Here is a 13,654-nt window from a genome sequence, read left to right as displayed (position 1 = left end):
TTACAACTTTTCTAATCCATCGTTTGTACACAGATACCATTCCAACTGAACGATAGCACCGAACCTTTCTGTTGCAGATTGACAAGCCATTGCATAAGATGCTAGTAACAGAGGATTTGCGAGAAGAGTTTGAATTATTCAACAACATTGAACACCACGTCAACAAAGATCGCCTTAGCTCAAGAGAAAGAAACGTTTAAATCATATTTAAAAGTGTTAAAGCAACATCTTCATGCTTACAAAAAAGTGAAAAAGTGAAGGCATTGTATTTGGGAGAAAGATGTCAAATAATAGCTAGGGAAATTAAAACCAAAATCGCAAATGGAAAGTAAAAAAAGCAAGAGCACTTATTCAGTAAACAGCTTTTAAACGTTTGATAATAGACATAGCAAATTTGTTTTCTGGATAGTTTCAGTTTTAGACTTTTGCTATTTATTTTGAATTTCATTCATATAGATTGGATGATAATTAAGGTTACTAATGAAACTAATTGGATCGGTAGTATATTATAGGTTCAGATCATATGTTTTATTGTTTGGATAAGACGGATTTGGTGTACCGTTCACAAAATACCTTTTACTGTAACAAGCTGTTTCTTTTGTGTTTCGTGTTTTGTGTTTTGTGTTAATGTTTTCCTGATTCAATCATTTCTGTTGATTGTTGGATATTGGTTCGTTATCACTAAACATTCACACATTCGGCTACAATAAATCCTACAATTTCGTTGGCTTTGTGCATTCAGATGAGTTTTACAATTGTCAACAAGCACATAACAAGTAACTTGTACTAAACGATACCAATCAATTAAACTTTTTTTTTATCTCGAAGCCTTTCAAGTGCTGTAGAAATTCCATTTTAATTTTGTATAAAATTTTGGATTAGATATTTTTGGATTATTTACATATTTTGGATCCAATATCCAAAAATAATAGGTATTTTTTAATAAATTACTGTAATTCGTAGAAAATTTGTATTCGATAATTTGATACGATTTTCATAAAGAAAACAAACCATCTAGTTGCTCTGTTTTCCTCCTATCCTGTCAATTTGACTATTTGAGTTTACGCCCCAATAACAATAGCAATAATGATGCTGTGCTTGATGAATGTCAAGAGAAGTTTCATTCATCCTAACGAATTATTCATATACTATCTTGTATTGGAGCGTGGAGGAATCTTTTATTTATCGAATACAGATATCTATGAATACAGAGATCCAGATCATTGGAGGGGCCAAATACTGGGTATGGATTTTTGGAGATTTTCTTCTCGAATTCTTCAAATTCAAGAATCTGTATTGATGCCAGGAAAAGTCCACAAAGGGTAAGAACCGTAACATTAGTTTCTTTGTATGTTCTAGTAATGTAGTTAAAACAGCCGCATAATGGTTTATATAATTTATACATTAGTTTTGAATGTTTAGCACTGTGTGATACCTTGAGTGTTTGGAATAAGACACATACAACGCAACTTAAGTAAGCCTCACGAGCTAAATCCGCTGTTGTATTATTTCAAACAGTTTAAAGGTCACACTGCTGAAGTTTTTATTGAAGTAACCTGCAACATTTGCATGAGACGCATTTTATCGTGTGTGCTCGCGATTGATACTAAGTGTACAAACAAACAACCGACACTGTGCCTCATCACAGCGATGTGGGATTTGTTGTGAATGAAAACGAAAACGATCTCCCCACTGCGAACTTTCTTACGCAGATGAGATCGGGCGCTCAGTCTTGGCCGCTTCGGAACGCATGGTTGAAAGGGAAAGAGAAAGATCCCATCCCGGTTCGGGTGGGTCGAATCGGATGGATGGTTGGCTAGATGGATGGGCCGCTGAGAAAGTGCACTTTGCGGTGGAGCGAAAAGCCGAACACTCTTCAAGACGGTGCGCTGACGAGCCCCACCATTCGACGAGCCGAGTCTAGCGAAACCCGTGCGAATCGATTCCGTCGGAGCTGGTGGGAACGTGGCTTCGTGCGTTCAGCGGCATTCCGAGTGCAAGGAAATTCGTCTCGGTCGGAGTCTACCGATCTATGGTGGCGTTAAGATAGCTTGCATTTCAACGTTGATCGTCCACCGCACAGGACGTTGGGTTTCGGAGTCTTGCTCCTCGGTGTGAATCGCTTGCATGGATTCTTTCTAACGCAGCTCGCTCTGTGTCGTGACCATCCTGTCCGAGCTGCCCGCAGGTTCTTCTTGTGGCGTTTGTGCAAGGGTGCCGTGTGTGACCGTGTGTTCGTTAAAATTGTGCAACTGTTCCAATTGGCGCCAATAGCAGTGTACAGTGTGCTAGCAGCAGTGGTCTAGGGTTGAGGTTCGACTTTCCTAGGTAGACGTATCGGTAACCTCAGGATAATCGTGAAAGCTCAGTGAACGGTGCAAAGGATTGGCCACTACACGGCTTGCAATTTGGTAGTGTGCGTAGTGAAGAAACACGGAATCAAAATGAAACTGCCAGCGTTGCTGTTCAGTTTCGGGCTGATAACAGGTGTGCTGTCGCAAGGATTTGGACAGCAGCCGCCACCATTCCGACCGGTGAGTAGCACGAAATACGACAGCAGCAACAACAGCAGCAGCAACAACAAAAAACTGACGACTCCAAGTCAGCTCTCACTTTCTCCGATTCTGCCACACTTGATCCGCACCGAGCACAATAATAGCAACAACAGACAATATTGATAAAGTGTGAGAAACAGGGAGAGTGACGTCGAGAAAAGGTGTGCGCATGCAAGAGAGCGCACCACCAGGGGTGAAAGATAGGAAAGCGTTTCACAGCCCCAACGAAACCGGTCTGTGACAACGCAGCCATCTTTCTTCCGCGGACATCTCGTGCAGAAGACGGCACGGGGCGATGTGCCAAAACCGGACAGGAAAGGCTACGCAGCCCTAGTCCGGCCTGCGTTGTCCCGAAACGTGAGCTCCCTCCGCCCGAAAAAAGGCTACGCCCGAAGAAACAGAAAGATAGAGCGAAAGAAAACGGCAGTTTGCTTGGGTCGAAGGCCCTAAAGTTTTTGCTTCACCGAATCTTGCCCGAAAGGCCACGACCGGATTCCAACGCAAGTGGACCCGCGCTCTCTTGGACTAGGTCTTTTTGCCAAGCACTTGGCAGCACCGACCGTAAAGGCACAGTAAAACCAAAAAAAAAAAACAATCAAATCGAACGCCCCAAAAAGCCAACCCTAGCCGATACACACAGGAAGTTACACGATCCGGTCGAACTTACGCGACATTGACAGCAGTCCGACCCGGGTTCGTTTTTGCTTCCTTTGACCTTTAAGGTCTTTCTTGGTCGTTTCGAATTTTCTCTTTCACTTTGCAATTCCACTGACGCTACTGCGCGAAGGAGAAGCGAAGAAGCTAGCTTAGGTGAGCTGTGGGATGATCGCGATCTTCCGTGATCGGCCGCACTGGGGATCACGTTTGGCGTGCACCGTTTTAGCGGGCACTGTTTACTTCATCCAAGGGGATCTTACGACATTTTAAAGCTGCACTCGTGCACCAAAATAGTCAGTGAAATCGTTCTCTGTTCCGATGGTTTGGGAAATTTGCAATTTTAATCTTCAACCTGCCAATGCGCTGTGGAGCTGGTTGTGTAGCACCTGGCAGGAGTTAGAGTGGATCGGGAATATTTCAGGTTGTTTGTGTTGTTTAAATGATTCTGCTATGAATTTTTTGTAGTATTGTGCATTTTTTGTAACTGATCATAACATTAAAAACCTCAAATCTACTTAGTGATATCTCCTATCAAAAAACCTCTTCTGGTTAGCATCAGCCAGGCAGGTGACTGAGGGGTTAAACCGTCGAAAAGAGAAGCAACAAATTGATCCATTCGCAACAGACCTAATATTTGTAGTCGCAGTTATAAACATCATTGTTGAGTCTGCAAACAGTGCTCACCTCGTAACACTATGCCAGTCACACCAACCACTGAAAGTGAAGACGCTAGTGTGAGTTCATTGAACTCATGGGGAATCAGCAAGTGAGCGAAGCATCATCGCGATTCGCATCGGCTCCAGCGTCCCACTGACTGGGAAGTGATGAACAGAGGTCCGGGGTGCGATGATGGTGATGATCAACGATCTTCTCCTTTTGACACGCGCGTCTACGTACGTGTGTAAAGGCTTATGCACGTTCGTGAATATGCGTTAGCTTACAGTACGCGGGAGCAGTAGGAAGTTCTTTCCACGACGCAAGTAACGATCACTAATGTCGTCTTTGTCGTCGCATTCGTGACCTACTGAAGGCACACACGGCGTGGCTGGATGTTTAGCAATGTAGTGTTTCCTGCTCGTGTGTACTTCACCTTCAACGAGACACAAGCAGCGAAAGGTAACAAGAAGAAAAAGGAACCGCAAACCGCAACGAAACGCTTCGCGATGTAGCGTGGGCCCTATCGCTCATGTGATCGGAAGGAAGGACCGGCGGAGCGCGTGTCATGAAGATGTGCCTCGAAATCATAAGGTCGGCGGGGGGGGGGGGGGTTGGGAGCTGGGTTGGTCGGAATGTCATCAAGAAGACCGTCTGCTGTAGTTCCTCTCTACTCCACGAGAAAGGTGTTTGGAAGAAAGTGAAATATTCATCGGTATGTTACGGCAGCTTTATTCCCTTTCGCGCGCGCGCCCGCCCTGTCCTCAGCAGGTTTGCCTCTCGTGAGCCGATGCAACACGGGGCCCGATGACAACGGTCGAGGACCAATGTCGTCAAGCCATCGAATTCCCGGCTCGGGCAGACGCAACTGCACATGAAACATTCATTCGTTTATCATTTTCATTTTCAACGAGTATCAGCGGCGTTGTTTTTTCGTTTATATTTCGCTTCCTGCTTGTCCTACTTCAGCGTACACATTCCTTTTCGGGTGTAAAACATTTCGCACGCGGCGAAATTTCTCCAAAACTGAACCTGTTTGGTTTGCGTTCGGACGGACACATGTCTTTCCGGAGTCGGTTAGTGCTCGGTTTGGACATGATCTGCACTATGGAAACAAGCACTTTTTGTGCCAAACTTATGGATGTAGTTCTGGCTGTTTAATGGATGTAGTTGTAAAAGCGGAAAGCGGAATAATATGCAAGAAATTGTGCCGAAAACATACGTGTGTAACAATGTAATGACTGTGTGTGTGTGCAGTCCAATTTACACAACATCAACGTTATTGCACCATGAACAATTGACATTATGTCGCAATAAGTCGCCTTGCTTCAATTGTGCTGCCCATCTTAACCAACATGCTGCATCGTGTCTTCCACTTTGCGCAATTTTGCCGATCGAACACGATCTAAGGCAAAACGATCGATACACCACATCCTCTTTTCTGGAGGGTTTGCATATCGTGAACAGGAAAAAAAAAGTTTCCATGCTTTGAATCGTAAACAGGCAAACGAGAACATCGTGCATCCAGATCTACTCAATTCTGGAGCTGAACGTTGGTTTTGCTAACGTTAATTTAGTGTGATATTATTGTGTTACGCTCAAACATGATCTACCAATATGAGAATGATGCCTTCAAACACCGTCCTTTCCTTGCACTGGTCGCGAACTGATGATGCTCAACAGTCCGAGTAAGTGATCGGTAACGGTAGCAGCACAAGAGCGAAAACGAACACCATTCCGATGGAGCAACACGGCTTCGTGCTCATCAATTAATCGATCCGCCTGTGAAAGATACACGTGTGCAAAACCGCACCGGACCAGAACGGATGGTGGCGCCTTGCCAATCATCGCAAGATAAACACATCATCGTAGTCAAGCACCGTGTCGAAGGAAAATGGATTTCTTTGCTGGAATTTACCGAATCCCACTGCACTGATCGACTTTCAGACACCGCCCCAGTCCAAGAGGCGGCCTATTTTTACCGCCACAAAGATTATCACACCAATATTTTTCAGGCAGGGGGGCAGGTCACGATACGAACAGAATCAGCGACGGATGTAAACGCTTGATGGTTTGGTTTTTTTTCATTTATTGAACGAACCATTTGTTGTGGTTCAGTTTTATGGCACCGCAATCGCATACGGTTGCGCGAAGGTGTGCTTTAAAAAGTAAATGGATCTGTTCACAGTTATTCGCGTTATTGCCAATGCGTGATAAGCTGGTGGAAGATTTACAGCTAGGGTGTGTCACAGATGAGTGATTTCAGCTTCACTCAAAACGCCGATTGTGAAGAGAAAATAGTGCTCGAGGCAGTGGTAATGTCTGCTGAAATGGAATTTAATTTAGAAGCGGACGTGCAACAGAAGTAAACATTGAGAGCGAGCTGTTGAAAGAAATATTAAATATTAATGCTCATTAAAATATGTGTTGGTTGTTTTGAAATGGATTACAAACAGCGAGTTGAGCGCGATGCATCGTTGGAAACTACAATCAGACCACCAATTTGTTCGACAAATATTTGTGATTCGTGCTGCGTTTTGCACATGTGGAATGTTGTATGGTTAAATGTTATTACAGCCAGCGATGGGAGTGTACCATAATGGGTTGTGTCAATCATACCATCCTATGGTCGCCCTTTTCTGCAACGACCTGCAGTGTGTTGATTTTTCTCCCTACTAATGACTGCCCTCTGGGCAGCTCGCACAGCTCAGTGCAAGCCATTAAACGATCGTTGTAAAAATTAAATTGCGATTAAATCAATCATAAAGCCCAGTGTCTGTGGCGCGGCGGTGGGAAAATAATGGTGCCAGCACGGTCAAATACAACCAGTGGTATGGTTAGAAACAGGGATAGAGAGGGAGAGGGAGAAAGCGTCGTAACAGTGCCACAGAGCGCAGGCCACGCAATAGCTCAGTTTCCGGCGTGAGTTCGCACCTTAAGTTGACTCCCAACGGAAACAGCATCCCAAAATGGCACAGCGCTGCCGTCAAGAGGACAGCGAAGAAAGCCGGCAAACAAGTGCGTTCGAATAATTGTTCGGACTTACATAAGCTGCTCATCCATCTCACGACGATCACGATCGTCACTGGTGCTCGATGTCGCATCAAGATGCTGCGAGTGGGAGAAAAAAAGCACAGAGTAGTGCTGTTGTTGTGGAAGTGACGGAAATACCAAGGGGAAACTTTTACTTTTCTTCCACTGTTTGGTGTGACTTTCTGGCGATTGGTGGCCATCTTCACTTCAACAACGCATCCGTTATAGTTGTGTGGTCAAGCAGAATAGTTGCCAACGTTCAAAATATACAATATTTGGTTGATCAATTACTGTTGGCTGATGATTATTAATGATTATGCAAGAGACAATTGTTTGATAAAAGTAAATGTTCGGCTTGGGTTTAAAATAACAGTATCTCGTCAAGCGTACAGATAATTTGCTGATCATCTCAGCCGAACATCATATCATTGGACCATGCTGAAACACAAAAAAAACAACACTTAAAGATCGTATTGTAACCGAAATCGACAACGCGTTTTGTAACCGATCGATTTAATAGAAATTTTAAACATCACATTCTGTGAATGTCTTGATATCAAAACTTAATCACATAATTTATAATTTTTATAGCAGTATCATAATTCTGCTCTACGAGATAATAATTACAAAGTGTTTTGAAAGAAGAAAAAAACCTACATAAAATAAGAATGATTTCGATGATTCGTCAAAGCGTCGTTCAAAGAGGTGAATGGAACCTTTGAATGGACACCTTTTTGCTTCGACTTACTGTCAAACTCAAACTCTTTAACTTAAATGTACACATTAATTTAGGGAAAACGCAAACCCCAAGACAATCATCAATTCCAATTCAGCAGCTTTCTTCTGGCCATAGATAGCACTATTTTTCTGTTCCCGGCAGTAGAATGTCAATATTTCCCCCCGGCTAATGTCACTTTCGCGACGGTACGCTGTCTAATTAATTTCAGTCAACAGCCGGCGGCCAGCATATCCATCACATTCTCCAGTCAGCGATCTACCGCGAAAATACAGGTTTAAATTGCTGCTACTAAGTCCCCTCCTCCTTCCTCGTTTTAGCTGGTGAAATTTTTGCCAACGAAACTTGCAACCCCGTCTTTGCACGCCTGGCAATGGCATCCCGGCGATCACGCTTTCCGAATCGCAACGCATACTGCACCGCTGTTGGTGCATTGTTTCCACCCAATGGTTTCCGATTGGCTAGCGGCACTCGTGGAAGAAGGGCAAGCAATTGCGCCAGCGGGATGCTCTTACCTCCCGTATCAATGCTGCTTGCTCTTCCTTTAGCTAGGGGAAAACCGATTTTCATCCCAGGCTTGGCTGTCCAGTGATCAAACCCGGGCCTTCCGTTTGGCTGCAGCTTCGATCGTCGCTGTTCAATCAGGTGAATGTGAAGAACATACAGCACATCGCAAATCGCGCACAAACACACGCTAAAAACGCGATGCGCATGCATTTCGTCGAGCGAAAGCACAAACCAAGCGATCGATGTTCCCAGCCTTAAAGTGAAACCCAAAACCCAACGCCAAATCAACCATCCAACTCATCCGCCCGACGATCCGTTCGTTCGTTCGTTTGCCATTTTGTAAATTCCTGCCGTTTTTTTTCACGCCGTTGTTACTTTCTTCTTCTGCTTGTTGTATGCATTCCTTCCGCCGACATCGAGCCTGTCTAGCGGGCTAGGCCGGTCTCTGCATTTGCAATAGGAAATTTCTCTCTAAAATCCGCTTATACCAAAGCCTATATCATCGCCACTGCCATATTTCGCATCTTCGAAAACAGAAGCGGCGATCAGTGCACGATTCATGCGACTCGTAAAGAAGCGACTTTCCTGGGCTGCTGCTGCTGTTCTACCCCCACCCGGCTGATGCGGATACGCGAATACGGTCCGCGTGATAGCGAACCGGGAGGAAGGCGGTGGGGCGAATCGATTGATTTGAATGAGAAGCGTGCCGGGGTACGGGGTGAAGCGCCGAAGCTGAATAAATTAAACTCATCGCCATATGTACACACAAAGAAAGATATTCGTGATGATGCTTGCCGCTTGCAGCGAGCGGCCTTTGGTAGGAGCGCGCACGGCCCAAGGGAAACGGTAAATCCGCACACGAAAGCACACTCATCTTCGATAACGACGACACACGTGAGATGCGCTTCAGAGGTGCCGTTCGGAAAGTGCATCCAAGGAGGATGGTTTTTCTTTTCCCCTAATCCACCCCTCTCCCTCGGGTGAAGAACCATCGGGGAGCATTGCAAACAGGCGATCGATGCGCAGTTTGCCACGGCCTGGTTGTTATCCGTTTGGCGCACGGCCTCTCCAAAGGCCTCTTTCACAAGAAGGGACATCGCGAGACCCCACGCGATTGCTATCGGCATTGATGAGTGCGCACTAATGGAACCGTTGTTGGGGTCTTTAATCCCAAGGTGGATGTAGAATTCGCGTGCGTCCATGCTTGAATACTCGCTGCAGATACGACTGGCTGGCTGGTAAATGAAGTCGTAATTGCCACCACCAATCGCACGGCAGAGAGGACAGGCAGGTCGCGGTATGAGATGGTTCCACTTGTAATGGCAAATGAAGCTGTCTCGAGATGATGAGTGGAAAACAGGCCCAAAATGAGGCAAACCGCGCAGAACCTGGTAATTGCCGGGTAACCTACGCCCATGAGGTGGTCAATCGGTGGGACGCTAACACGTTGGTGCGATCGATTGTTCCATAAGAACTGTAGAAAAGGCAGTGAAATTTCACAACCGAGGGTCACAATTTGGCGCGTTTAAGTAACGGTTTTAGGGCAATTATTTACCTGCAAAAACACAACATAATTACGTACGCACACAAACATTTACGGTAAGATGCGATGCAAGTCCTTCCAGTTGGAAAAGAACGAAGAAAGAGAAATCGTTTTACAGAACTAGGTTGTTAGGCAGAAAGGTTACAAGAATCATAAATACGCGTTTATGATTAGTGAAACATTTACATGGGGGATTCGAAGGTATCGTGAATGTTTATGAAGGGAATGCTGCAAATTTTCCAACGAAAGCGAATGCCAACTCTACGGCGAATGATCATTGAATTCGCTCGAAGGTGGAACGATCGTGATCGTAATTAAAAATTAACACCCCATACTGTCAAGTTACAACGCCAACCTTATTGGTTCCTGTTTGGTGTCAATTGAAGAGCCCAAGTTTTCACTTTTCCTCAGTCACGCAAGATCATGCAATTCGAAAACGATCGAATTTTTGCCTACGATAGATATAATATCGAACCACTGCATGATCGTATCACACATGTGCAAACAGAGATATGAATATGAAAAACATGGAATTTTAGATTAATAATTGATTATCACGATCGTGCGAGCTTCAAACAATCCGGTTTCAGAATTAGCGAACATTTCTTCGTCGTTGCAAATCGTATTTACAGATAAGAAAACTAATTAGCTTATCGAAACCGTCGTAGCACCGAGTTGCCGCGACTAACTAAACATGGTTTGTTTCGCCTTACGATGGGATGGTTTGCACATCTCCAGTTTTAATTTACTATCTACCCTTTTTCCATTACAATCGTCTGCTGCAGAAGATCGATTCATAGCACACATTGTTCACATTGAAATACTAGCATCTTCTCGTACAGTACTTAGGATGAGGTACAAAAAAGGTGTCTAGCGCTTGATTACGCACTAAATGAAGCAGCAGACGCGGCCTATGTACGAAGCCGTCGGCAGCGATGGCGGTTCGCACATCTTAACCGCTGAGCATAGCTTTAGCTCGAATGCTTTTCAGACCGTTTCAAGAGCAAGACTCGCTCGTGCGGGTTTCACCTGCATTTTGCGCCACTACAACATTCCGTTTGTTCACTGTGGGTGGAACGGTTGGTAAATATAATGGATATTTTTGTTTCTTTTCCCTTACAAGCAGATTTGGTCGGAAGGAAAGGAACTACTAGATAGTCAAATTCACCATTTTTATCGAATTAAATACAACAAATGATGTAATAGTTGTAACAGTTGCCTCATTAAACACGAACTAGATGTATTCGTTAAAAAATCATGCTCTTATTAGGGATACTGAATATTAATTAGAAAATGTGTTTAACAAAACAAAAACGTCGATGCTACAATTAGAGTGCGGTTAATGCTTCCTCTTGGTACGGCTAATTAAATCAAACACAAAGAACAATATGACCCATGGCTGCCAGTGGGCAGAGGTTTTTACATACACAAACATTCTCTTCGTTTCCGTTCGGCAATTAATTTCCCACACATTCCAAAGCTCAATTAGCAGGAGAAAGAGATTACATCTCAGCTTTGAACTTTTCCCTTATTTCCTTGCGTTTCAGCTACGTAGTCGGTTTATCGTCTCCCGGTCAAGTTGGTGTCATAAAATGCTTTTTTTGTTCGTTTTCGCTCCGAAATGGAAGCGTCTTCCGTTTACGATCCACCAAAAGCCCACGCAGTAAGCGGCAAGCGTCTACTACGGCATTCGTTTTATTAGGATCTACCGCAGTCGAGGATCGTTGTTGGGGCGTTGATCAAAAGCAGCCTCCCGGAATGCCAGCGGCTTAAGCACGCGGGAATACCAAACGATTTGAGGGGGTAATATCATGAACTCAGTAAAGCGTTCACGCACGAAGAAGAACAGCCTTTTAAAATTTAGCGAAAGCGCTTCCAAACCCCAAAACCCGTACACGCTGCAACCAGACATGATAGCACCGAAAATGATCTTCTATGCTGAAGCAGATGGTGTAAAATACGAGAGAGGAAAAAAGCATACTCCCCGCGAAATGGAAAGTGACTGAGTGGTTTGGTTTTTCTGTCACGGATGATGATGCTCGACCGCACGATCGTCAAGAGCACGTGTTGAAGGTTTGAAAAACAATCCAATTGAAGGCTCGAGTCGAACGCGCACCCGCTGAAGGCCGTCGCACTGCACGAATTAGACAAGTGTAATATGCACAATTTTCTTTAATCGTCCGACCGTCTCGCTCGGTGCTAATGGATTTAATTATTATGATGAGTTGTTTTTTCTGCCACCTCCTGCCGCTCGCTCGCCAGCCATATCGTTTGGCGATGATTCTGTGCCGTGGAATCTTCTCGGACGGTTTCACTATTTTACGTGTTTTTTACATTTTCCTATTTTTTGTTGGTAAATATGAGTTTGTTCCGCCGGGCAAACTTCCGCTGTAGACCGGTAATAGTCAGCCCGCACGTACGCTAGTCCAATCGCCACAGCACGCACCGTGCCACTTGATTGTCAGTGCTGCCATTGCAGAAGATTAATTAATTTTAATTTCTGCTTTGCTCTTTATCCGACGCACCTTGCGTACGCTTTACATAATTCTTTACCTCCGAGTTTTTCCAGCCACCGTTTTCAAGCAAAGCCCGTCAATGGTCCTCCTACAGGGCGAAGGAAAACGAATTAGAAGCAATTTTTCATTGAATTTCTCCGTGCGAGATTCCTTTCACGTGCAGTGGGGCCGTGGGTTGACAGCGCGAAGGTGTTTAGGGTTGTCCAGGGACCAAACCGTGGCTACATCCGGTCCCCGGGGCCATAATTGACACTGGTACGGTGCAAGGTTGCGCTAATTTTGTCATTACGCCGGCCACCCGATGACGATGTGAGGTGTGATGATGGAAGCTGACCGCCGTAGCGCCGTTGAAAGCCATTTCCATTTTTCCATGATCATCGCCCGGATCGGGAAGGGCGATCATTTGTTAGTGTCGCGTTTGGTGCTATTTGTAACGGACGTTTCCAGTGGGAGTGGAATCGGATCAACACCACCACGCTCGGAGGTTCGTTTTCCGGTTTCATTCACGCGTGACAGTTTGCTATTAATATCAACACTGTATTTAATCCACGTTGGAAGATTCGTTAAAATACGTTTCTCTCTCTATTTATCTCTCTCTCTCTCTCCCTCTCTCTCTCTCTCTCTCGATCTATATCTCTCTCTCTCGATCTCTATCTCTCTCTATCTTTCTCTCTCATTCCCATGCTCTGTCATCTAAGGTACGATGAAAAATACAGCTAGATTAATGAAAGCAATTGAGGCATCTCCACCAGAAGAGGTTTAAAGTGTTAACTCTACACTTTCTGAAATTTAGGACAAACATACGAGAGAAATGCTGGGAGCACATTTGTTTTGCATAAATTACCCTAATTATCGGCGAATGAGCTGTGACTTAATTTATTGTTTTGACTTCAACTATTTCGCATGTTACGTACTGTAGCCATGGCCGCGGATTAGTGGAAACTATCACTTTCTTACCTGCTCGTACAAAAAAACACACACAAACACACACACACATTTGCCCACGTATATTCTTTAGGCAACAAACTCATTATCACTTTCAACTTCCGTCCGGTTGACCGTATCGTCGATGCGATCGGTATTTGGGTTAGCGCGGCTGTGAACGGGTGGCTTTCATTCGTCGCCCCGTGACACGGAGTGGAGAAAATGTGTGTCCCCCAAAATCCTGTCTCCTACCAAAACCCTTAAAAAAAGGAAGAAGAAAAAAGGCCTTTAATACAAACAAGACACCCAAAACAGCGACAAATTTCATCGGTCTCAAAAACAAGGTCACCGGAGACGCTCCCGAGCAAGGCCGGGGACAGCCGAAATAGGAATAAAATATTCGCTTTTTTTGATAAAATTTATAGAGCTACAGACGGTGAGATTCCAGATGTTTCCTGCAAAACGTTTGCAAATCTACTTTCCTTAATGTTCATTTTGTGCAAAATACTAACACACAGCACAGCATTCC

General features: G+C 44.6%; 1 protein-coding gene across 3 annotated transcripts in view; it reads left to right on the top strand.

The window, feature by feature from the left end:
* The first annotated feature begins 2,031 nt into the window (after window positions 1-2,031).
* The window catches only part of LOC120903944 (daxx-like protein), a 29,599-nt gene continuing 17,976 nt past the window's right edge, over window positions 2,032-13,654 (top strand). For 2 of the 3 annotated variants that reach the window (XM_040313627.1, XM_040313626.1), the window contains exon 1: window positions 2,032-2,534. In XM_040313627.1, the coding sequence (XP_040169561.1) occupies window positions 2,445-2,534 (90 nt within the window). In that variant the 5' untranslated portion in view covers window positions 2,032-2,444. The remainder of the gene's footprint in view (window positions 2,535-13,654) is intronic. The other variant, XM_040313625.1, reaches the window with a different exon arrangement.

Source organism: Anopheles arabiensis, chromosome 3, assembly GCF_016920715.1.
Source record: "Anopheles arabiensis isolate DONGOLA chromosome 3, AaraD3, whole genome shotgun sequence".
NCBI classification, from domain to species: Eukaryota; Metazoa; Arthropoda; class Insecta; order Diptera; family Culicidae; genus Anopheles; species Anopheles arabiensis.
This window is presented reverse-complemented; position numbering and strand designations above follow the sequence as displayed.